We start from the raw sequence: 27,500 nt of genomic DNA, 5'->3' as shown, positions 1-27,500 counted from the left end.
TCCAAGCTTTTGACTGGTAGTGTATATATTCTCATTTCTAAAACCATGCCGACTTGACTTCAGAGATGTAGAAGATGAAGTTTTTTTGTTTGTTTGTTTGTTTGTTTTACAGATGTTGCATGCAGTGTTATAAGAATAAAGTAATCAAATGCAGCTATCTTGAAAACTATGGTCTTGTCTGTGAATTTAGGTTTCCTGAGATGCAGGTGCGTCTTCAGCAGGAGGTGGACAAAGTGGTGGACCGCAGCCGTCTTCCCTCCATTGAGGACAAGCCGCAGCTGCCCTACGTCATGGCTTTCATCTATGAGGTGATGCGCTTCACAAGCTTCGTCCCCCTCACCATCCCCCATTCCACCACCACCGACACCTCCATCATGGGCTACACCATACCAAAGGACACAGTCATCTTCATCAATCAGTGGTCCATCAACCACAACCCGGCCATATGGTCGAAACCAGAGATCTTTGACCCCCAGCGATTCCTGGACCCGGAGGGTGCGCTGAACAAGGACTTAACCAGCAGCGTCCTCATCTTCTCTCTGGGCAAGCGGCGATGCATCGGTGAGGAGTTGTCCAAGCTGCAGTTGTTTCTCTTCACAGCTCTGCTGGCACACCAGTGTAACATCACTGCAGACCCAGAGAGAATACCCACACTGGAATACAACTACGGTTTGACATTGAAGCCTCACGCCTTCTCAGTGGCAGTGTCTCTGCGTGATGATATGACTCTGCTGGACATGGCCTCCCCTCAAACGCCCCCTGAAAAGGTGAAGAGTGAACCCTCAGCGGACTCGTAACTGAAAGCTTTAACTGCGAGGATGCAGAGAAAATTAAGGACACAACTGAGAGACAGAAGCTCATGTCTGTGGCTGAACATAAATATTTATAACCTGAACTTTCAGGGTTAATTCTGACGGCATTATTTGAAATACTTTGCATGAACTGAAAATGATTCAACAGTGGAGATCACTGATTATGCACTTATTTCTAATTTGTGTTAGAAAAAATAAACAGATGTGGCATTTCTTTCACAGGGGACCCCTGTACAGAAAGACAGTTTCATATACCAAGTATTATTTTCACTCACCTGTGTGAATGATTGCAGAGATATGCACATCTGCAGCGAACATCTGGGAAAAGGTTTCAAAGCAGACAAAAGTTCCACTGCTGCAATGTTCTGCCATAAAAGCAAAGCTGCACTGAAATCAAATGTCTGCCTGGTTCTTTAGTCAGATTTAAGGAGAACAGAAGAAAGTTCCTTGTAAAAACATGAAATATCTACATGACTTTTGTTTTTGTTCCCTGATACACAAACTAGTCTTTTCTTTCTTTTTTTTTTTAATGTGCCACAGTTTGACTCCTGACCAATGAACAGGTGAATAAACGTTTGTAGTGCATCAGTTCTTAAGCTTAATCTTTACTTGCATAAAATCTTAACACATACTAACATGTAATTGTTTAATGTAGTTAAGTACAAGTATACTAGTGTATAACTCAGGAAAAATGACTCTGAAAAAGTCACATGCTACTTTTATTATTTATTTATTTTTTTACAAGTGTGCTTATAAAAGTAATTTAATATATTTCTAAAGTTTTCTGTTGACACTGAGTTAAAGACAAGGCGAGGTTTCAGAAAGCGTACACTAAACAGACCTGCTGCACGTATCGCTATAGTTTGTCTGCATACAAACAGATGTTAGATCAGTATTATTTAGATGTTTAATCACTTCTTTAAGTTTTATATGTTGCATATGGACATCTTTTTTAGAGTTCAAGTGTTTTAGCCTCAAACCACATAGCTTCTTTTCTATATTGAGGTGGGGTCATTTTCATTTGGTTTATAGCATCATCTGTACATTCTCTGCATGGAGGACTCATACAGTGATCTACTGGGTTCCTGCTAAAATATTAAGGGAGCAAAAATGCTGGTAAAATGTTTCTGAGATCTGTGATCTTTATGTGATGTCTTTGCATTTATGTCACCATGTACAAACTAAAACACTAAAAAGCACAATTGTATCCCCAAAACCGAAATTTAAATACTTCAACTTGTATCAGCATTTATGTCATTGAACGATGACATATGTCTGGTCACTAATACCCAACAGTGATGTTGAGCTGACAAATTCTCAAATGACATTCCCTATAACTGCATCTCTGGAGTTGTATCAATGCAGTTTGCCTCCCTGAAATTTGTTTTGAATGATCTTGTTCAGATACTTAATAAACTGACATTATTCCGTGATTTTCCCTGGTTAGTTCTTTTATTTCCTTTAGCAGGTGCAGAAAATGTTCATGCCTGATATTTACACAAACTTTGTTTCATCAGTCAGAGCCGATTAAGGAATCATTTCAACATCTTCAGTGTGTCTGTCTGCTTGTTTTTCAGGAAGCAAAGACTCCTCATGGAAATAACACACACACACACACACACACACACACACACACACACACACACACACACACACACACACACACATAAAAAAAAAAAAACCCTAAGTGTCTGAGGTGGATACGTCATTAAAACAAAGATGAAAGCAGGTGCCTTGTCTGAATTTGTGGGGGAAAAAAAAGAGAAAAAAAAAGGGATGTGGAGTGGTGTTATGTTGCAGAGAAACCTGAAATGTTGCACGAAGTAGCTGCAAGATGCATCTTATGTCATTACAGCTTAGACCTGTCAAGGCTGCATTAACTAGATTAGCATGTAAAGCTTGTATCCTGCAGTGGCTGAAGATAAAACATGCAGCACATACAAACAAGATACTCTTGTTCGTTCAGCGTTGCGTAATTTGGTCCTACAGTAGTTGAGTTGGTGTAGGGATATGCAGAGACAGAAATGATTGTTAGGTAAGATTATAACATTCAGAAAAGAGGCCGATAAGAGCTCAGGAATGATAGTACAACCCTAAAATATCACGTTAGGGTTGAGGCTGAGATGGTCTTATATAAGACAGCAAGTCCAGGCTTGCTGGGGTCCAAACCTGCCAGCTGGGGTTAAGTTTGGGTCAAAACTAGAGCAGACTGAGTGATGAGAATCAAGACATCATGTCTACAGATATCCAGACAAGTTACAGAACTCACAGTGATGCATACTATCTTGTGTGACTCCATAGCCTTCTCTGGTACACATACCATGCAGTGTTAAAAGTTTACAACAAAAATGATAGATATTTGTGCAAACAGAATGCAAGCTATGAACAAGATCCATAAAACTCCATATAGAGAAGGAAAGGAAAAGGGTCCTTTAAATGTAGAAAAATGCAAGCTTATTTTTACTTTTATTTCTATTACCTTACTGATGACAACAAAATTAACCATTTAAATCCCAACTAAAAAAGTCAAAATGGAGAGAAAATTCTTTCAAATCTGAAGTTGTTCTTCAACTCTTTAACCAAGTTTTAACAAGGACTTTACTTGGAGAGTGAAGACCTCTGCTAAGGAACTCATGTTTGCCCATACTGGGATTTTCACCCTCTGTTATAGTCCTGTTTTATTTTTGTATGCAGTGATTTTATTTTTTGCTCAGTCAATCAGTGGGTTATGTAACTTTAACCAGGGATTGCCAAGTATGAGAAGAGTTTGAGGAAACTTAATCACTTTAAATGAGATCTGATCATGGCAATGACCGGCCATTACCAAAGTTACCAGTGTGGTGGTGTGTGTGACGTTGACAATATTGACCTGCCTTCTAAAGCATTAGCCACAACAGGGGGTTCAAGCGACCATAAAGGTAGGAGCGAGTGTTGCGCAAGTCTAACATCCATCACATTGTGGTCTGCACCAGAAATGATCCAAGACAAAGAGGGGAAAAGAAATCGGTGAGGTGTGAAGTGTCACCACCGAGCTTGTTATTTTGGCTGAACGGGACATGTGGTGATCAGGTGACCAGACTCCCACAATACAGACCTACCCAGCCTGATATGTTGCCGACAGTCGTCTGGTGTGAAGTACATTCTTCCCACTCAGGTGGCTGAGATGGAGCTGGAGGATCCAAGGCAGTGGGTTGAAGGCAGACAGAGAAGGGTACTGCTGATGAGGGGGTCCTTGGCTGGTAGGCATGCTCATGACAACATTTACAGACATGGTTATCTATCCAGATAGTCAGGGAAATCAGACAGTTCAGGTCTGCTGCTTGAGCTCTACAGGGAAGCTTGTCCTTTAAAGAATGGCCTCCACGATGGTGATTGAGATTTTCAAAGGTTCACAGGAAAGATCAATTTGCTTTGTCATGTTTTTTTTTTTTTTTTTAAGGAAGAAATGGAAATGTCAAATGATCAAAAGGATTTTTTTTCCACTAAGATGAGTGAAGAATCAGCAACATAGGTTTGGAGCCTTATGACAGACAGGTAACTGCTTAGGTAGAGAGATCTGGTTATATAGTCACAGTGATGAGGGACGAGTGTGCTTATACTGTCATGCACAGCTGCAGGTGGAGAGGGAGGAGAGGCCGAGTGAGACTAGGAAGTCTTGGAATGCTAGATAGACAGAATGAGACGGTTTCATGACACTATGTTTGAAAGCACATGCTTGAAATAAACAAAAGGTTTATTTCAAGCAACTCCACACAGAGTTGCCTCTCTGTGTGGAGTTTGCAAGCTCCCCCTGTGTATGCGTGGGTGCTTTCTGGGTAGTGTGACGTCTTCCCGATGTCCAAACTAGACTTCCTTTTAAATGGGTTTTCATGTCAACAACTCAAAGAGCATTTAAATGACAAATTGCTTTCCCCCTTAGTCTTAGCAGTTTATAAGTCTCTTATGCTGAAGCCACCATGGTTGTTTGTGAAGGAAGCGAGGTTTGAGTATTTTGGCAGGTTGTGTTTCTGTACACTAAGTTTGTGGGGACAGAACTGAGTAAACTGGCATCAAAACATGAAGCTGACATCAAAGTGAACATCTACTCCAAGTGGGTGTGAGTGAGGAGGAGAGGTTGGACATCAAACATTTTTATTTGTTTTTACATCTCCGTCCAAGACTCATCTAATCATCTGAATGAGAAAAAAAAACTCCAACTGGAATTTTTTTTTTTTTAAATGAACTTCCCATGTTGCATGCTGTTTCAGAATAAAAACAAAAACAAGGCAGCTCACCCAGCTACTGGATTAAAATATGGTGACAATGCAGAAAATTGCTTACAAATCTTTGACTATCAGGCAGCATGCAGGAGACCGATCCCAGTTAGTCTGCAGCAGCTGCCAGACCAGTGTTCACAGAAATCAAGGCAGAGTAGAAGTAACCTCTGCAGCTGCCTCAACAGTTGATTAAAGTGTGCAAGAAGCTCATAAAACCAGTCACGAAAGGTGAAGTTTTCATCACTGTATAAACAAACACCTGTGCAGATTTGGGAAGCACCCACTTAGAGAAGCTTTACTGAGGGTGGTGGTGGCAGTGGGGGGGGGGGGGAGAACAAGTGAAACATGACTAGACTGGTGGAAGTTGTCCTGAATCAGATCCTGTCACAAATTCCCCAATTCCTTGGCACAAAGTGTACAGTCCTGGAGAAAATGGAGGTGAATTAAAGCCCTACAATCTTTCATTCTTCTGCAGGAGCCTACATGCTTCTTTGTTGATTTTGGATTATGATCAATTTGGTTTATTACAAAAATCACAGTGTGCTTTAATTACAAGTTGCAGGGTACAAAACTGATTGCAAGAGGCTACTCCTTATAAACAGCAATAAAACTAACAATAACACAAACAAGGCAGACGAATGGCAACCTGGTAAAGATCTCACAGGTTTAATTACACACTCCAGTATCTTCAATCATTCAGTACAAGTGGCATGACACCGCACAGTATAATCTCTATCAGATTTTACATAACCTTAGGGAATATTAAACACACTTTGGTATTTAAGAAAAAAAATCTAATACATTCATCATTGTGGTAGAAAAATCTAAAAATTACAAACAATTTCTGCAATTCTTAGACAGCAGATAGAACATAAAATAAAATTAAATAAGTGTTGATTAAAAAAAAAAAAAAAAAAAAGTTGATTATGAAAAGAGCAATTAGGAATAAAAAAACAAACAACCAACCAAACAACCCCCCCTCCCCCCATGATTAATGTTCAAACATACCATCATAATGTTCTGAAAACAAGAGAGAAACAACATCAATGCACCCAGATTATTTTTCATGAACATAAAAAACTTTCATATTACTGTACCTCGTATTTCCACAAATGAACTGATCAACATGGTTTTCATTTGTTTGCTTTTTAATTACCTGAACTAACCATTTCACCTACAGGCAAATAATTATATGCTTAATGTGGGAAAGTGATAACCTTTTTTATTTATTTATGTCATTTTTTTATTTATTGCTTTTTACACATGTACACCTCTTTTAATAGATTTTTTTTACTTAATGTCTTTTTAAATGTTTTATCCAATATTAAAAACACAATTAAAAAGTAAAATTAAAAAAAAAAAATTAAAAAATCAAATAAAAAATATAAAATAAAACAAAATAAACATTGGATGTTTAAATAAAATTGAACTTCATACTTTTAGGCAACGGAAAAGCAAAACAAAAAAACCCCAAACAAATGTCAAACTAATCAAACAGCAAAAATCTAACGAGGTAATGACAATAATAAAAATACTAACATCTTCAAACCTTTGCAGGGTCAATTTTCCCAGAATTCAAAGCACATACAGTATATATGTGAATCAGGCCACTCAAGTCAAAATAATTTCAGTGTCTCTGAGGTCCTTTATCTCCATAATCTTGCAAACAATCACAGCACTGTAAGTGTATGATCTAAGAACTCGAGGTGTAAAAATGTGTAAATAAGTTGTTTATATCCACCTAAAGCTGTCTGGTTTAGACACTACCGTCACAAGAACTACACTGCAGCAAGTACATTTTGGAAAAGACAAGAACAAAAGCATCAATAAGAGCACATTAGAGCTAATAATTATCATAAAACAGAAGATGACAGGACATTCGTGGGATTATAAAATCCACATGTAAATGTGTCAGAAGGGATTCTGGTTTGTATGATGGGAGGAGCCAGAGGTCGCCCAGTGGTCACAGTGATCTAAGATATTTGGGTGTGCTATTGTCTGATTTGCTCTTCTTACCACTTGAAGAAAAGAAAAACCAGAACAGAACAGTCCTTTGGATCACTTATCCAAAAAGTGATATGTCAGTGTTGTAAAGGAAACTTAGAACCTCTGAGACACGTGCTGAGTGTTTATGCTATCGAAAAGGAGCTGAAACAGGTGTAGGCTTCTTTAAACACCACACTGGAAGAGAGGAGACCAGCTGCTACTGCTGTAAAACCAATGGTTACTTATGATTGCCAGTTTCTTCCTGCTACAAGATTTTTATCTGCTTAACAATTCTGGATATTGTTTTTCATATTTTTGTTTCATCATGCACCACACATTGGTGATGCAGCAACAGTCACTGATGTGTTTCTGAGCCTGTGCAGTCATTTTGGAACAATTATGCATCGTATTAATGCAGTGATGGCTGAGGACCACAATTCAGTTGTTCTTGGTTTTTAGCCTAAAAGAGTCTCATTCGAAGCCATTTTTATAACTAATCATGTTGCTGAATTGCTGCGAGTTTTACCTTATTGTTTTCCAGCAGTACAGAACATTAGTTTCTAAATGATCATATTCCTAGCTTCTATAGCTTAAACTCTGTTTTAAATTTACGTTTTAGTGTCCCAATTTTTTTTTTAATGTGAATTGGGTATTTTCATATCCAGAGAAAATAAACATTTGAAGTTGATTTAATCTTGCAAAACCCAAACTTTCAACCAGATTTTCATTTCTCTTTACATTTGTGACGATCGGTGAGGATATTTCACTGATAATTATTATCCTAACCTCAATTTAAAAGAAAAAAAAAAAACCAAACAGACAGACACCTTATTTGCACTGTAGCTGAGTAATCTGCTGCCTCTGAATGAAAGAGCTCAACATGAACAAAGAGAGCTGACAATGAAAGATAATGTTAAAGGATATATGCCAGCTGATGAAGAGGCACAGTAGTAAAGGTTGAACTTCTGCCTCCACAGCAGGTTTCACAGACTGGAGTAAAATCCGATTGGATAGAAAGGAACTTGGGAGCAGAGCTGACTGTGCCTGTCTGAACTCCTGCAAAGCTCCATTTAATCCTGGTAATCAGTTTCTGTCATAGATTACTAATTTAGGAATGTAAATGTCAAGAATAAAAGTGAAGAGTGAAATATTATTCAATATTTTTCTTCTTCATTCACATTCTTGGGGATTTCTGTTGGTTGATCCAGCCTGGAATTACCAGACAAATGCAAAGATGCAAAGATTACTCGTTATGGTTGATTTCCAGTTGACATAATCTACAGGTACAGGTCAAAATGACTTTAGACACACTAAAACAGACCTGTAACCAATCAGAACAATAAAATGTGTCATGTTAGAGTGAGAGAAAGGCCAGACACATTCTGCCGGAGCAAGTACAACGCCAAAGCTCCAAACTAAAGTTGGAGTAAACTTGGTGTTACATCTAAGCTGTTTAACTTGGCTTAAATAGTTTGGATAACAAATTTCTTGCAGTAAATTGCTTTAATTATAGCCCATTAATCTTTGCATAAGTGGTGAAAGACGCTACTCTGAAGAGCTGTTTGCAAGCCTAATTAATGTCTGGAAGATTCTCTGAATGAGCTCATGTCTGAACTTTAGATGCTAGTCAGAGAACAAGGATGTTCTCCTTCCTCAGACATACATTTCCAGTTTAAACCACTAATATTCAATTAGACTGGGGTCAGGGTTTGATGGGGGTTTTCTTTAGATAGTTTAGCTCAAACTTCAAGTTAAACTTTGCTATAGATGGAAAGTCTTAAAGTCTTTCAGCAAATGTCCTTTCATTGTGATGTAATTTCTTTTAGCGTGCATCCCATGGAGTGTGGTGAAGGCTACACGGCTCGCTTGCTCTTTCTACTACAGACTAACTGTAGGATAGGGACGGGTTCACTGTGATTAAAGTAAAAAATAAATATCCCAGCTGACTTTTTAAAATTGCAATCTGATTAAAAACGAGCAAATTACGTTCATCTTTAATCTGACTGCATCTCCCCGTAGAACTTACACCAACAGAGTTAATCATTTAGGAAATTAAGTTAATTATTTAACTGTTTTGGAGTTTGCCTTCATTACTAAAATGTTCCTTTAATCATAAAAACTGGAACACAAATATGAATCTAAATAAAAAGGACGGCTCAAATGTGGTGGCCAGTCACTCCTTTTGATAATATACATCATGCCACAACATACCTCCTTCCACTCACAGAGTGAATAAACTTATTAATGGATGGTATATCCACACACTCCCTCTCTGTCACACACACACAAATATAGTGTCTTTGGATTATGGAAATTGAACACTCCTCTGCTCCTCTCACAATCCGAGTGCTGGGCAGAGTAAATCCAGCTCCCTTTGTGCTTCTTCATCCTGAAGAAAGAAGAAAAAAAAAGAAAGATCCTTAACGTGGCAGGTAACTACACACACAATAAGCTTTCTGTTCTATAATCCTGACAGCTTTCTAATTGTAAAGAGAGGCGACTCAAGGTGGAAACAACAGATATGATGATGACATCTACCTCCTTGGAGATGGTGTTCATTGAACAAGCTGCTTCGCACATTTTCTTGGCTTTCTCCCTCTGCCCCATGTCTTTATAACACTGCCAAAGAAAAGAGCAAAACGCCGTTGTTTCATCTCCGCAAATTTCTGCAGAGCAGTCCACAGTTCATCCAGATGTTTCCAACACTGACCTTAGCCAGGAAGACATAGTTGAGTTTGGAATAAGCAGGATGGAGTTCTTCTACCTGGATTTAAGAAGAAGAAGAAGAAGAAGAATATTAAGGTTCATTTCAGTTTTCAGTAATATGTCTTTAATTAACGTTGCACTGGCTGGTACTTCTATTTCAACAAGACCACATTCATACTGACTGCAATCACCTACATTTCAAAGAAAACATTGAAACTTTTACATAAAAATACCACATAAAAAAAAAACCCAAGAAGAGAAGCAGCATCCTGTTCTTTTTTGCAACACTTTTACTAAAAAATGGTGGCCACTGGTCAGAAAGTGGCCGCCTGCACTGCGCTGCGCTGCATGATGCTTCTGTTCAAGCTTCACACAAGATTTTCAGGTCACGAGTGGCAAGTTGGAACACGGACCACTTGAATCAACCTGACGCATGAGACACGAGGAAGAAACATGTACAGGAATATTGGCCAGGAGCAAAAGTATTTTCTCTACTGTATAAACATTGAAAATGTGGGAGCACAGATTAAGCCTCTCTAAAAACACATGGCTTACACTTTTAAAAACTGAACATAGAAGCAACCTGGAGGCAAATTGCTTCAGAGCACAAGATAAACAGGACTGTGCTGCATGCAGTTCATTTATCAGAGCTGTTCATAGCAAATGCAATCAGTTAAACATTGTTAAAACTCAATGCTAAGTATGAGATAAAAGAATATTATTCTTTTTTTAAAAAAGATTTTTCTTTACCAGAACTTTGTTGGTACAAAACGATGAAATATCTCATTTCTGATCTCTGGCTGTAAAAACCAGTGGTCATACCCATTTTATTCAGGTTTTTTTGAAAATATGTGTAAAAAGAAAAAAAACACTTTTCTGTTTCCTCTTTTTTTTAAACAAAGGCAGCCACACCTTGATAACCTAAGTTGGACTTTTGTAAGGCTCCTTCCAGCCTTCTCTGCAAAAAAGCTTTAGTCCATATTAGACAATTTTCCATTCAGCTGTGTAGTAACTGTCAACAACCACAGCAAAAAGTACCTTGAGGAAATTTTTTAGTGCATCTTCAACTGTAGCGCTTGGAGGTTCACCAAATAGAGTCGCAGCAACTTTTCTCTCAATCCATGACAACTGAGCAACCTGCAAAGCAATCACACATACAAGTCTAAAAGGACTAACAAAGAGCAAAACATGGGCAAAAAATAATAAATATATGAAATCTTATATACCGGTATATACATACAAGTAAACACAGTTGAAAAAAAAACATAGCCAGCCAGCTGCTCACACTTGCATTAGATTTCTTCCTTTCATAGGTGAAAGGTTTGAGTAAAAATATTCTGCCATATCATCTTGTCCTCCAACCGGCTCTGCACTCAAACTGTGCCTCATTTACTGTATCTCCAAGTACGACTTAAAATTAGAAGTTAATTTCCATCATCTGTTAAATAGCTCACTTAAAACAGCTGAAAATAAAGTTTTAAAAGTAATTTTCTAATGTCTAATATTCCAACAAGAAACCCGACCCTTTGTTGTTTTTGATTTCCAGGCTAAAGTTAGAAATGTGGGATCCTTAGATCATAATAGGTAAACTCAACGTAAAGTGTTTTTAGACTTGTTAACAGTGAAATTTCTTGCTGTAAATCACATCATGATAGAAGGTGATAATGACCACCAGAAGTCTGGGTTACAGATATAACACCATTCATCAGGAACAGGATCACTGGTGTGATGACATGACTGAACTGCTGGCTGAATGAAAACAGTAAATTATGAGTGAAGGCAACCGTAACCATGAAAAAAACCTCCATCTCTGAACATATCAGGTGTTTCTGCTCCACTGCTTTCCCGCTCTGTTCCACGGCACACGTGTGCATGTGTTATATAACTTAATCAGGAAGCATCTCTGTAACAGCTTCCTTCCTGTCAGGCAGGCACTTTGACAACTGTTACCAAGTTACATGATAAGCACCTTTAGATTAAAAAAAAACAAAACAAAAAAAAACAAAAAACACACAACACAATGTCTGTCTAGTTCTAAAGTAAATATTGAAACAACAATTCTTTTCAAATATATGCTGACTGAGTGACTGAAGAATAAGACATGATGGTCATAAGAACAATCATGAGCTGCATCAAAAAAAACAGCAGAACTGAAACAACATGAGCCAAATACAAACAGGATGAGACCTTCTCTCTGCTAAAATCTGATTTTAAGCTAACAATGGCTGGTGTTAACCTCCCAGAGCGCTTTCTGTGAATATTACAGAGGGAAAAACAAACCTCGGGAAACCTAAGCAGCAGGAATGAATGAGGGGAAACTGTGGGTGGGTTTGCAACAGGGGGCAGGAGGCCACGAAGACATGTCAGCCACCATAATTCACAGATTGTCTTTATGCGGACAGATATGAGAGAAAGATGTGTTGCTTAGTGTGTCCGGAGGGTCACATACAGCGTAGCACCAGCGGCCCAGCAGGTAGTAGGACATGGGGTCTTGGGGTTTCAACTCAATGGCTTTATCCAGATGATCCTGGACAGGAAGACAGACAGACAAAGCGGGAGAATATTTTTACTGTTGATTCATGATACAGCTGCTGTTCCACTGCCTTCTGTTCTGACCTGATCTGTCCTGCTTCACCAACCCACAAGTATTTCACAAACACCTCTCACACACGCGATCTCGCTGAGCCACCGCACTCTCCTGCCTGTCATGCACCCTCCCTCTTCCTTTTCCATTCTCCCTCTCTTTGATGAGTTTTTTTCCCCTCATATCTTCCCTCTTTAGCCCTCTGTCTGTCTCTCTTTCACCTGTCAAAGAGTTTTGAAGGTACACAGTGTTTGGGGAAGCTGCTGACAGAAGATAAAATGCTACGTGCCGTTGTTCCATGCACCATCTTATGTAACTAGCTGGCTGTAGGAGGGGCTTCTTGGCATAAATGACATGAATAGCATTTTTGTCTAAACAATGTACAGTATATACAATGTCATCTAAAACTACAATACAGCTTATATACCTCACCTTAAAGATGTAACCATTCTTTATCTTGTTTTGTATTGTGTCATATTCTGCCATAATTCCACACATGATGGCATACCTGTGAGGACAAAATGAAAAATATATTTAAATTAATATGAAAATGGGAAACCTGTTGCATTGTGTAATAATAATCCTTTCACTTTCAGCGACAGTCAGGGTCTGAATGGTCTTCAAAGCTTTGTAATAAAAAGTAAAGAACTATCCAAAAGTAAAAATCTAAAAGAAATCTTATCCAGGTGCAGAAGTGAAACAGGGGGAGGTGTTTAACTGAACGACTATCTTATGAAAAATAAAAAAAATATTTCAGTTATTCCAGAATGAGTCTAGTTGTTCAGAACAGTTGTGAACACCTTTATCATGTGGTTGTGCAGCTTATTATGTAAACTTGTTTGCTTTGAGTATATCTTAGCCTTAAGACAATATCAAGCATCTTACATAAGTGCATCTTGACACCATTAAAATTTCAACACAGGATGCTTAATCCAATCTAAGGAAAAAAAACTAAAAATCCACTGGATGATTGAAACATTTTTCACACAGATCTCATGGAAAATGTAAAACTGTGATACAACAATGTTTAGAATTACCTAATTTAAAAAACTAATTGGTTAAACCACTATATAGCTGATGCATTTCTTTTACTTTTTTAGATGTACAGATGTCACATTGTTACATACATGCTTGTTTTCAATCATTTTGTTTGTTTCCGTTTATTTTTCCTATTATGAAAATGTTTGCTTGAGCTAAACATAATGACAGCACTCTTGTTTGGAGGATTAGATGGTTTCCTGGCTTGGCGACATACAGCGAGGAAAATAAGGGTATGAACACCCTGCAATACTGCAAATTCTCCCACTTAGAAATAGAGGAGAGATCTGAAATTTTCACTGTGAGAGAAAGAATCTAAAAATCAAATCAAGAAATCACATTGTATGATTTTAAAATATTTTCTTGCTTTGTTACTGCTGCAAATAAGTATTTGAACACCTGCCAATTAGCAAGAAAACTGGTCTTTAAAGACCCGTTAGTCCTTCTTGAAAAACTCCATATCCACACCACTTATTAATCTAACCCCGTGTTTTTCAACTTTTTTTTTAGAGCCGAGGCACACTTTTTTTCACAAAAAAAAAAAAAAAAATCACAATTCAATTCAATTCAACTTTATTTATATAGCGTCAAATCACAGCAATGACATCTCAAGGTGCTTTACAGACAGAGAAAAAAAACAATGAAAGCCAATAGCTGGTGCACAAGGCACACCACAAACCAAAAAGTTTTTTTGTTGTTGTTTTTTTTAAGTCTTTTTTTGTTGTTGTTGTTTTTAAGTCCATACTATCCATATAAAGTCCATCTTGTCAAAGCCTCGTGAATAAAAATCAGATAAACACAAGAAGAAGAAAATTTATGATCTTTCACTGGGACCTGTTTGGATGAACACAGAGCTGCTTTTTAGACCAATTAGATGAAATTGGGTAATTTCTCAGGCCACACCTGATGATTTCTCATGGCACACTAGTGTGCCACGGCACAGTGGTTGAAAAACACTGATTTAAACTATTAAAAGCTGTTTAGAGGCCATTAGCTTCATTAAGACACTTCAGTCAGTCTGACCCCACAATCAGTCAGACTCCAACTACTACCATGGGAAAGACCAAAGAGCTCTAAAAAGACACCTGAGACAAAATTGTAGACCTCCACAATGCTGGAAGGGGCTATGGGCAATTGATAAGCAGCTTGGTGAATAAAGATCAACTGTTGGAGCAATCATTTTCCCTTGGGCAAGGGCTCCATGCAAGATCTATCCTGCTGGGGTACCAATGATGCAAAGAAAGCTGAGTAATCCCCCAGGACTACACAGGAGGAGCTGGTCAATGACCGGTAGAGAGCTGGGACCACCGTTTGAAAGTTTACCATTGGGTAATACGCCAAGATGTCATGGTATAAAATCATGTGTCGCACAGACGATCCCTGTACATGTTCAGGCCAGTTAGAATTTTACCAGTAACCATCTGGGTGATCCAAAGGAGTTATGGGAGAACATCATGTGGTCAAATGAGACCTAAATAGAACTGCTTGGTATAAACTCCACTCGCAGTGTTTGGAGGGGGGAAGATGAATACAATGAACACCATCACTTTTGTAAAACATGGTAGTGGAAGCATCATGCTTTGGGGGTGTTTTTCTGCACACAGGACAAGATGACTGCCCTGTATTTTGGAAAAGACAAACAGGGCCATGTATTGCTATATTTTGGGCAACAAGGTCCTTTTCTCAGTCAGAACATTGAAGATGTGTTGTGGCTGATTCATCCAACATAACACTGACCTGAAGCATGCAGCCAGGATAGCCTCAGGTTCAGCAAGAACCTTATTAAGGGTCCTAAATGGTCTAACCAGTCTCCAGACCAATATTTAATAGAAAATCTTTGGAGATAGGTGTTTTTTGTGTCTTTATTATATTGATAAAAGGGAGGTGTGCTAGTCTTCAAATGTATTATTTAGTTTTGCAGTGGACAGCTTGGTTAAAAAAAGTACATTTTAACTGAGATATTACTTTTGAGCAAAGAAATGCTTTGCCGATGTTAGAATTCATTCAAAAGATGAGAAGAATACAGCAGAGCATCTAAATAGCCTGGTACTTGATGTCAATATCCCAGTCTCAATTACTGAGATCTGCAGTGGAAACCGAAATCCATCAAGCTCTGAAAAATAAAGAGATGTTCAGTTGCACCACCTTTTCCCTGGTTCACTGAACCATTAACACCAAGTCACTACATTCAGAGATCTCCAAAAAGCCTTCTCATTACACAAATTCAGCAGAGATAAGCTGCTTCACCTTATTGCATCACTTACTAATTAAAACACAGATTTGGATCAATGAACAGGTGGAGGGGAAACACAGGGCAGTTGCAGCTTTGGGATCCGTGAGTTAGAATGACTGAGGGTTTGAGGAATTAGCTGATCAAAGTCTTTTCACAGCCTAGCTGCATTTAATCCGGCTGGGCCTCTGTCAAATACCACAGAGCGACATAAACACCTTTCTACGTAAAGGATCACAAGATATAAAGGTTGTCTGAGAGTGACGACTGACTTGTTGGTGTTGACCATAGAAGGATTTGAAATATGAACAAGTGCATAAAGACTGATCAGGCACAATGTGCAGGAAACAGAAGGTCAAATAAATCAAAGATGAGATGAAATGAGATTAACAGACAAAACAAAGACAACATGGTCACAAGAAAGAAGTTAGAAACTGGACACTAGATTTGGTTTATAATTTTCTGACTACTAACTGATGAAAATGTTAAAAGAAAACCAAACAGAGTGAAAAAAAGAGCCTAAATTTACTGGACAAGTATTTTAACGTTCCCTGGAAATGTAACTGCAATAAGACAGTTATTAATCATTTCAAAACACCCTGAAAAACAATAAAGGGAAGATGATTTGTGTGCAACAGTAACCAAAAAAAGATTTGTGTTTATTTTTTCAAGGTAACTCAGGGTGCGCCTACACACCCACTGTCTGCCACTCCATGAGCGCAGAGCTCGATAACAGAGATGCTATCTTTTGGCAGTTGTGCTGCCTCACTTCCAATGAAAACAGGCTGCTGGATGTAAAGGCTTTGAGCAAATCTTTCACTGCTGACTAAATAAAGAAATGGAGCAAGACAGAGTTGGTTTGTGCTTCACCGCTAGATTTTAATCATATTTTCAGCACCTGAAATAAAAGTAGTTTATCAGCTCCTCAGAGCATTTTTATGCAACACTTTCAGCTTTGAATTGTTCTCGTTTGCAGAACTTGTATTGAAGGAGTCTTTCCCAAGGATGTGCTCAACAGCTTCAGGAGAATCTGCTTGACTGGACTGATTTTAGCCCCACTTGTGGCATGGCTGAACAGGACTGAAAAAGCTTCATTTTAATGGAATATGGATATCTTATGATTTCATTGTTGCTGCAGTGAAGCTGGCATTTTTCACATGAAGCTTAGTAAATACAATCATGCTACCATTCAACTGTAAAAACTTTCAATATCACACCACTCTCACTTCTCTCTTTCCTGCAACATGAGTGAGGACCAAAATACCTGACCAGCTAACAGTATTTGAACATTATTCTCAAGTATTAGATATCTTTACAATATTTTCTTTATCTAATTGACTTTCTTAAATCTAAATTTAATTAATTGATTAATTACAGCTCAAACACTGAGCGCTGTCCATGGTCCTGAAAAACAAACGCTAAAAGACATCTGAATACAATTACACTGAAAGTTTAAGGATTTAGCAGAGGATAGGAAATTATTTAATTTAATTAAACTTATCAGAGAGCTGCTTAAAATATTAACCAAAAATGTGGCAATTGAATTTGAAGACTGTCTGCTTATTTCTTTCTCCATCACTAAACTGAATCATAGCATCATTGCTTCACAATAAGCAACAATTTTACTCCACTGTCGCCGTGGCAAGCATTACACAATAATGTCATATTTTTATTTGAACTATAAAAATAATTAAATAACTGATCAAATATTTAGCATGAGACTCATTGTGAAAAAACTAGAAAAGTTCAGTGTGCACAACTTTTTAGTCCTTCTGAGTCAGTACTTTGTGGAGACACTTTTTGTAGCGATTAAAGCTGTGAGTTTCTGTCGGCGTTTCTATGAGGCTGGCGGATCCACCACTGGGTTATTTGCCCATTCTTCAAAGTAAAACTGATTCCGCTTCTTCAAGTCTGACAGGTTCTGCTGGTTTACAACCAGTCTTTAAGTCATGACACAGATTCTCGATTGGTTTGATGCGATGGCTTTGACGAGGCCATTCCAGCACATTTGAACGTTTCCCTTAAACAACTCAAGGGTTGTTTCAGCAGCAGATTTAGGGTAACTGCCTGAATATCTCCACCTCAAATCCAGTCTTAACTCTCTGTAAGACTAAAGCAGGTTTTTCTGTATTAGAACCATTCACCTTTCCCTCAATTCGCTACAATCTAGCCAGTTTTCCAGTGTAACCAAAGTTTTTTTTCTGTGAGCCACAGCTTTTTTAGAATAGGTGTGTGTAAAAAAAACAAAACAAAAAAACGGTGTGTGCAAAATGAAATAATGTTAATTTGCACAGAAATTGACCTTATCTAACCTCTTTTGTCTATAGACATATTTTTGCCTTCTGTCTGAAATGCAATGCCCAAAATGAATGATTAATATTTCCACAGTTACAATACAAGGGCTGTATGTATAACCTTGGTCTCTAAAGAAAAGTGAGACATGTGAGGTTACTACAAAAGTGTTTGAATCAAGATATGTGTTAGTGTATTATAGTAAATTCACCTGGGGCACAACGGAAATTTCAAATGGTTATCTCTTCATAAAGATAATCCCCATTAGTGAAAACCAGAAGACGGCAGCCCAGTTCATCTAAAATTTAGTAAAGTAATGTGTGATGAGTAGCTGTGCAAAATGAGAAGGTTAAAAAGTGAACCTGCGCAGGTTTAATAGAGGTGTTATGCAGGTAAATATCTCAGAAAAACACAGCTAATCTTGTGTGGATCCATTACACAAAAAAAAAAATCTATTTCATGACAAACATTTCAGTTTGTAATGAAAACAAAATAACACGGAAAAAACTGTCTGTTGCTGTAAAGTTGCAATACAATGCAATACTCCCATTATATGCTACCCAAACTAAACTATGACTTTTAGTTAATACACTGATACACAGGAAAACTCCTTTTTATCAATTAATGCTTTGATTTCCATCCTGTCATTCCCTGCTTGGATATAATTATAGAATAAAAAAAAAAAAAATCACGATAAACCAATGCACCCAGCTATCTGCAAATTTTCTTAAAGGTGCCATATAATACGTTTTTTTCAACAATTTCATATGGCTGTCAGAGGTCGAACATTATTTTCAAAGTGTTTTGCCCCAAATCCAGCCTTGGTCGGTAATTTCAGACATTCCAAAAGTGTTTCTATGAGCTTTACTGAGAATGGGCTATTTCTGTCCCTGAGTGGTGCCTGTCCACGCTCACTCCACGCCGACACCCCTCTCAGGGACAGCATGTGAGTTTCGCTGGGAGGGATTTTAGAGGGCAGGCTTAACTAGCCAAGGGGCGGGTCAATGGCAGTATTCACAACTGGCAGAAGTGGTTATTTCCTTTCATGAGATCACAAAGAAGAAGATCTCAGACTTACCCATTTGAGCACATATTTGCTAAAAAGTGAAGCAAACAAGTGACAGATGTGACATAATTTTCTCATTTTTGGGCCTCATACATGAAACATGGAGAAATGTGACGGTAAAAAAAAAACTTTAAAATGTTCATTTTTGCATAACATGGGACCTTTAATGATTTCTGCTAACTGTTTAGTCACTCAACTCTGTCTGGAACATGTTGTAATCTGCTGATGTGATTAAATGCAATAAATCTAAGCAGCAGTGAGATGAGGAGACCAACTACAGCAACATACCAGAGATGAACGGTAATCATGATCGAGATCAAATGCTGCCTAGGTGAGAGCTGTAAGAGAAATTGCTCAACATTCTGATACAACAACACATATTTTCCTTCTTGTCTTAGTATTATCCAGCTGTAGCAATTGTGGCAGTGTTTACCAAGAAGTATGAAAGGTAAAGAGCTACAAAGCTGAAACAGCCCATGATTAGACCAACACATTCAAGTATGATCTCAAAACCTAGACTGAGAGGAAGTCACTAATATATGTGACAGTTTGTCATCATTGCAAATGTCTTAGTTTATAAATATAAATGACCACATCTTCAAGTCCTCTTCCTAGACCATGCAGAATGTAGAGCATGGGCTGTATCCGGTGTTATGCAACATATCTTTTGTTACTGGGTGAAACAGTACCAGGGCTTTACTGGAGAGGCACAGGTGGGGGCAGAGAGAAGTAAAGAGGAGGTGGTGTACAAGGAGATGGGATGTGAAGGTGTAGAGAGGTGTGTCTACCCTCAGGGGCCTACCTGCTCTTGTTTATTCTTACCTTTTAACTCAGAGGTGAAATACAATCTCTCTTTGACTCTCTAAAACAAGAAAGGGGAAATATCAAAGGGGAGGGGAAGGTGAGCATGACAGGGGAAGATTTGGGGAGGTTAGAGCACTTTTATGCGCAAGGTTAGACTTTTTTTTTTTTTTTTTTATCACAACACAATGAAATCCCCTACTCTACTGGGCAAAAACAAAAGGCCCAAAGTGTTAGGTGTTTAGAGGGAACTAAGATTGATTTCAGTTTTTAAATTCAAACATAGAGACTCCATTCAAAGGCACAGGGTGCCATGTAGGCCTCTGGGCTAAAACCTGTACAGAAGCAGGAGGAAAAAACAAACAGATTCAACACCAAACTATGTGACAACGTGTGGAAGTATGTGAAGCTTGCTGACACACAGCCCATGACAAAGTGAGTTGATACTGTTTCCTTTGTATACTGGATGGGATCTGAGTGTCAAGTGTTCCTACAGTAATGAAAGAGAGCAGATTGAAATCTAAAGTTAATACACATGCATAGTCTTTCGATTGTTACTGAGAACAGAGAGCAGTGCTGCAATGATTGGCAAGGTGACTGTTTAAAATAAAAGCTACTCCATATCCTCCCCTTGTCTAATTGGCACTGTCACAGTCTCCTGGCTTAATCCATGGCTTTTGCATCAATGAAGCCCTATAGTCAGGGATTTACTCAAGTTGAATTCACACAGCTGAATTATTAAAAATGCACCTATCAACAAGGCTGGTGCTACAAGAATGTAATCACACCTCCCCGACCGTCAGCCTACAGAGATTATACAATCAGACTTCATGCTCACTGCCATGAAATCCTCCCATGAAACCCATGTATGCATATGCTCACACATGCTCAATTAGACAAAAGAACATCTTACAAAACACCCCACTTGTGGTCCACATATCAACTTCTTTTGTTGTCTATTAATTCCCGATAATGGACACTGTGTCAAGCATTATCCTCTATGAAGTGGCTGACAACAAAGAGCAACAGCAGAATGACACAACAGAAGTGCTTTTAAAGAATGAAACCCGAGAAGAGAGAAGTGGAGGTGTTGACTCCAACACTAACAACAAACCTAAAAATGGACAACACTTGTAGTATTTATGTCAGTCGTTCTCTTTGAACTACAAATACTGCCTCCTACTACTACAAATACTGCCTCCTACTGCTGCTGCCAACCAGTAGAGCTACCATTTACATCCATGTCTATCAACACCTATAGATGTAAAGAGGACTCTGAGGGAATTTAATTATAGGTATGACTTTATTTGCTAAATAAAGCAGATTCTGATGGAGAGTAAACTGGAGCCATGGCAGCTGCCAAGATCATTAAAAAAAAATGAAAACGCCACACACAACTTTAACTTGGTTTAGAGAAACTCAAATAATTCTACAATTTTAAAGAGGTATACTTTGATTAAATGGCCACAATCTCCCCTTCCATTACTAAAATTTCCTTAAGAAATGGACAAGCTGTTAATACATTTAAAAACTGAATGGTTTTAATGAATCATTCAATCTTTCACAGTAGAGTGGAAGAAAATAAGTTTTCTGTTTAAATGTTTTACACCGACATGAGTTCATGCTTCCAAAAATAACAACAAAAAAAAAAGTTTAGAAAACCATGACAATGGCCACTGTAAAGAAATAACTGGAAAGTCTGGTAGTTCAGGAGAAAAATGAAAAGAAATGAGAAGACAACGAAGACAATTACTACTGTGATACAATTACAATTTTTCTCAGAATGTATGGTGGCCCCCCGCTTTGGGGGACAATATGTTTTCAGCTGACACAGATGATTGTTTTTTTTTTTTTAAATTAACCACATAGAAAACGATAACACAGCTAAAATTAAACATATAAGAAGTATCCTGTAAAAGTTTTATAGTTGTGATGATTTAACCTCTATAATGTGTATCCTGATAATTATAAACTAATATCAATAATCATGCATTTATCATGAAGGCTAAGAGTGCAGAGGGAAAGTTTTTATGAACTGTACTCAGTTCAGGGCTCTAGAGTGCTATAATTACGGTTGCACATGCAGCAAAAAATTGAGTAACTTTTTTTCTTGGTCACACCGGTGCACCTAACATTTCGCAGGTCTACATGAAGGACTTTAATTCTGTCCCTGAATGTCTGTCTGCATATTTTGTCTGAATTTCCTCCAAGCCTGAGTTTAGAGAAGTATAACATTGTGATAAAAAGCCAAGACAAGGGGTGCATCTTCACCTCTGATCCACAGCTGTACACCGTACACCTTACATATGTCCGAATGATTTAAAGATAATGTTTCTGAATATAAACCCTGTGTATTATTCTCTGTGGTGTTGATTTCACAGTGTTTTGCACATAAAAAAACAAAAAAATATTAGATCTTTACAGGATAAGGATGGTGGCATTTTCGTACTTGTATTCATTATACATTTTTGCAACATAATGTTTTTGTTTTTGTGGAATTTTTAGTGATTAATTGCAGCTTGTTTAGAGTAGTTAGTTGTGAACTCATAAGTTTTTATCTGGACTGGAGTCATAGAGTGAATTCTAAAAACACATTCTCCATGAACAACTATTTGTCTGCAGTGCCAGCAATTGTCTGTGCTTCTGCAATGAAGTATAAAGAGACCTTAACATGTAGCCTGAAAGCGCTTCAGATGATTCATTCATTCATTTCTACAGCTGATGTCACTAAAAGGGATGTTGACAAATGAGAAAAAAAATGAATGTGACCAAGTAACAATGAACCTAAACCTCTCTGCTACATTGATATAAATTGAACTGTGCTGTACTTCATTAAACCATAAAGGAAATTATAAGGTTCAAGTGTAAATAAATAAACAGTCATTCATCATGGCAAACTGTCATTGTTACTACTGTGGGCAGGAAATTTCTACTACTGCTCCTTGTTGAAGCACAGCTGAACAAAACATTGTTTTTATTTATTTATCCATGTTGAGGATGTGCAGTTTTGTCTATTATGTTTAGCCACCTGTGCAAAAGCCATCTCTCGAGGCCCCAGAGAAATCCCCAGCACAGAACCAGTCTTAAGATGTTTGTTTCTTTGGTGTCTTGGCCCAAACAGATGCCAGCAAAAACACGTTGCATTCTTCACCACAGACCTTTTAATATACAACATCTTAAAAGACCTGTGATTTAGTCGACACATTGAGGTATATTTGTTCTCGATTATTTGGTCTTCAAAGTGGTACAAAGTCAGAGAAGAGGCACCTTTTACAGATACATCATGTATTCACAAGCACATTATGCTAACATACACCAAACAGGTTTACTCAGGTTTGTTTAAACATCATTTGTCAAACTCTGATGAGACCTGGATGGTATTCACGGAAACAGGTGACAAGTTTTTCTCACGGCATCTGTACTCTAAGTAAACAGCTACCTTAGACATAAACTTCCTTGCAACACTACTTGGCACCGTGCCCAGTCTTTGCCTCTTGCCTTCTAATAAAGTGGCTTTAACTACTTTGCCCTGTCCATCCAACTTAGCATTTGCGATTGGTTTAAGATTCTTACAAATTCCATTAGTGAATACAGGATTAAGCATTAAGCTTTTTTTTTTTTTTTTAAACTGTTGCACTTAATTAACTAAACAAACACAGCTTTCTATTTCAATTGATGTCTCGAGTACTGCGGTATGTGCATAAGTAAATGCTAATTATTCACTAAGAAATAACTGGCTGGTTTTTCACAAGTAAACCTCATATGCAAGTAGGCACTGACTGTTATTCACAGTAAGAAATACAGTTAATACAAAACTAATTAACAATTTCCTATTACATATCCGACTACATTCCTATATTTTATTTATATTATACATATATATATATATACATACACACACACATATATATATATATATATACATACACACATATATATATATATATATATATATATATATATATATATATATATATATATATATATATATATATATATATATATATATATATATATATATATATATACACATATACACTATTCACAAAAAGTTAGGGATATTCAGCTTTTGGGTGAAATTTCACAACAAGCCTAAAATGCATTCAAACCTGTACAGGTGAACTTAATGTGATCTTCTCTCAGCTTTTAAATGCACATGTCCAACTGTTAAATGTTTCAATAAATTTTGCACAAGTTGCTGTTCTCTAACAAGGAGCTTAACGGCAAAAATCACGGCAGGTGTGTGATCCTTGAATTGACCAATAAATGTCCTGGTTCAATTAGAGCTGGTGTTTAAACAGTTGTCCTCATCATGCTGTTCACATTTTGACATCATGAGACCAAGACGACACCTAACAATGGAACAACAGTCCCTTGCCATTGCGATGCTTCAAACAGGACGTTCTCAGACAGAAGTGGCCACTGAGCTTGGAGTGTCACAGAGTGTCATCAGCAGGTTGCAACAGAGATATCGAGAGACTGGAAGAATCACAGAAAGGCCTAGAAGTGGACGTCCTTTGGCCACATCCCGTGCTGATGACCGCTACATTGTGAACACTGCCCTGAGAAACCGGATGATGAATGCCACTCAACTCCAGGCACGTTTAAGAGAGGTGAGAGGCACCCAAGTGTCACGTCAGACCATTCGAAACCGTTTCCATCAGCGTGGTCTGCGTGCTAGATGACCTGCACGGGTACCTGACCACACCACCAGGCACAGGCATCATCGTCTTGCATGGGCCAGGGAGCATTTACGCTGGACGAGGAACCAGTGGGCCTCAGTGCTGTTCTCTGATGAAAGTGGATTCACACTGAGCAGAAATGATGGCCGGCAACGATGTTGGAGACGTCAGGAAGAGCGCTATGCATCAGCCACTGTTGTCACCAGGCGAGCTTTTGGTGGTGGCAGTGTTACAGTGTGGGCAGGGGTGTCCACTTGGTACAGAACTGCCCTACACTTTGTGAATGGTACAGTGACAAGCCCATACTACCTGAATAACATCATTAATCCAGTGATTGTGCCCCTACATGAACAGCACAGGACTAATTTCATCTTCATGGAAGACAATGCTCCTGCTCATCGAGGCCGCATCATCAGGGAACGGCTGTTGGAGACTGGTGTACCTCAAATGGAATGGCCTGCACTCTCTCCAGACCTGAATCCCATTGAAAACCTGTGGGATCAGCTGAGCCGTCGTGTAGAGGCTCGAAACCCTGCACCCCAGAACCTCAATGACCTGAGGGCTGCCCTTCAAGAAGAGTGGGATGCCATGCCTCAGCAGGCAATAAGTTGCCTTGTGAACAGCATGAGACGTCGTTGTCAAGCTGTAATTGATGCTCAAGGGCACATGACGAGATATTGAGACGTTCAAATTTTTTGTTGTGGTGTAACTACCATTGTTGTTACCTTTTATGTTGAATGAATTTTTTGAGATGAGGAAATCAGTAGTGCATCCTTCTACTTAAATGTCTTACTTTTATGATATCACTGTAGCATGAACATATTGAATTTTCCATAAATTTCACCTGAAAGCCAAATATCCCTAACTTTTTGTGAGTAGTGTGTGTATACATACATACATACATACATACATACATACATACATACATACATACATACATACATACATACATACATACATACATACATACATACATACATACATACATACATACATACATACATACATACATACATACATACATACATACATACATACATACATACATACATACATACATACATACATACATACATACATACATACATACATACATACATACATACATACATACATACATACATACATACATACATACATACATACATACATACATACATACATACATACATACATACATACATACATACATACATACATACATACATACATACATACATACATACATACATACATACATACTACATACATACATACATACATACATACATACATACATACATACATACATACATACATACATACATACATACATACATACATACATACATACATACATACATACATACATACATACATACATACATACATACATACATACATACATACATACATACATACATACATACTACATACATACATACATACATACATACATACATACATACATACATACATACATACATACATACATACATACATACATACATACATACATACATACATACATACATACATACATACATACATACATACATACATACATACATACATACATACATACATACATACTACATACATACATACATACATACATACATACATACATACATACATACATACATACATACATACATACATACATACATACATACATACATACATACATACATACATACATACATACATACATACATACATACATACATACATACATACATACATACATACATACATACATACATACATACATACATACATACATACATACATACATACATACATACATACATACATACATACATACATACATACATACATACATACATACATACATACATACATACATACATACATACATACATACATACATACATACATACATACATACATACATACATACATACATACATACATACATACATACATACATACATTACATACATACATACATACATACATACATACATACATACATACATACATACATACATACATACATACATACTACATACATACATACATACATACATACATACATACATACATACATACACATACATACATACATACATACATACATACATACATACATACATACATACATACATACATACATACATACATACATACATACATACATACATACATACATACATACATACATACATACATACATACATACATACATACATACATACATACATACATACATACATACATACATACATACATACATACATACATACATACATACATACATACATACATACATACATACATACATACATACATACATACATACATACATACATACATACATACATACATACATACATACATACATACATACATACATACATACATACATACATACATACATACATACATACATTACATACATACATACATACATACATACATACATACATACATACATACATACATACATACATACATTACATACATACATACATACATACATACATACATACATACATACATACATACATACATACATACATACATACATACATACATACATACATACATACATACATACATACATACATACATACATACATACATACATACATACATACATACATACATACATACATACATACATACATACATACATACATACATACATACATACATACATACATACATACATACATACATACATACATACATACATACATACATACATACATACATACATATATATATATATATATATATATATACATACATATATATACATATATATATATATATATATATATATATATACATACATATATATATACATATATATATATATATATATATATATATATATATATATACATATATATATATATATACATATATATATATATATATATACATATATATATATATATATATATATATATATATATACATACATATACATACACATATATATACATACATATACATACATATATATATACATACATATACATATACATATATATATATATATATATATATATATATATATATATATATATATATAC

The 27,500-nt window shown here is 36.9% G+C and overlaps 2 protein-coding genes across 2 annotated transcripts in view; one reads left to right on the top strand and one right to left on the bottom strand.

The window, feature by feature from the left end:
- The window catches only part of cyp1b1 (cytochrome P450, family 1, subfamily B, polypeptide 1), a gene marked incomplete at its 5' end in the record, with an annotated part of 2,491 nt that extends 1,429 nt beyond the window's left edge, over window positions 1-1,062 (top strand). Inside the window, one exon of the mRNA XM_079249212.1 lies at window positions 191-1,062. Coding sequence (XP_079105338.1) covers window positions 191-797 — 607 coding nt within the window. The 3' untranslated portion in view covers window positions 798-1,062. The remainder of the gene's footprint in view (window positions 1-190) is intronic.
- Window positions 1,063-9,389: 8,327 nt separating this feature from the next.
- rmdn2 (regulator of microtubule dynamics 2) overlaps window positions 9,390-27,500 on the bottom strand; it is a gene marked incomplete at its 3' end in the record, with an annotated part of 23,263 nt that continues 5,152 nt past the window's right edge. The window contains exons 3-8 of the mRNA XM_079248737.1: window positions 12,777-12,864; window positions 12,210-12,287; window positions 10,799-10,897; window positions 9,765-9,818; window positions 9,593-9,673; window positions 9,390-9,443 (exon numbers count right to left, since the gene is read on the bottom strand). Of these exons, the coding sequence (XP_079104863.1) occupies window positions 9,390-9,443; window positions 9,593-9,673; window positions 9,765-9,818; window positions 10,799-10,897; window positions 12,210-12,287; window positions 12,777-12,864 (454 nt within the window). The remainder of the gene's footprint in view (window positions 9,444-9,592; window positions 9,674-9,764; window positions 9,819-10,798; window positions 10,898-12,209; window positions 12,288-12,776; window positions 12,865-27,500) is intronic.

The sequence above is a fragment of the Telmatherina bonti genome, assembly GCF_933228915.1.
Source record: "Telmatherina bonti genome assembly, chromosome: 11".
Lineage (NCBI taxonomy): Eukaryota > Metazoa > Chordata > Actinopteri > Atheriniformes > Telmatherinidae > Telmatherina > Telmatherina bonti.
The sequence above is the reverse complement of the archived record's forward strand: the minus strand, read 5'-3'. Positions and strand labels throughout refer to the sequence as shown.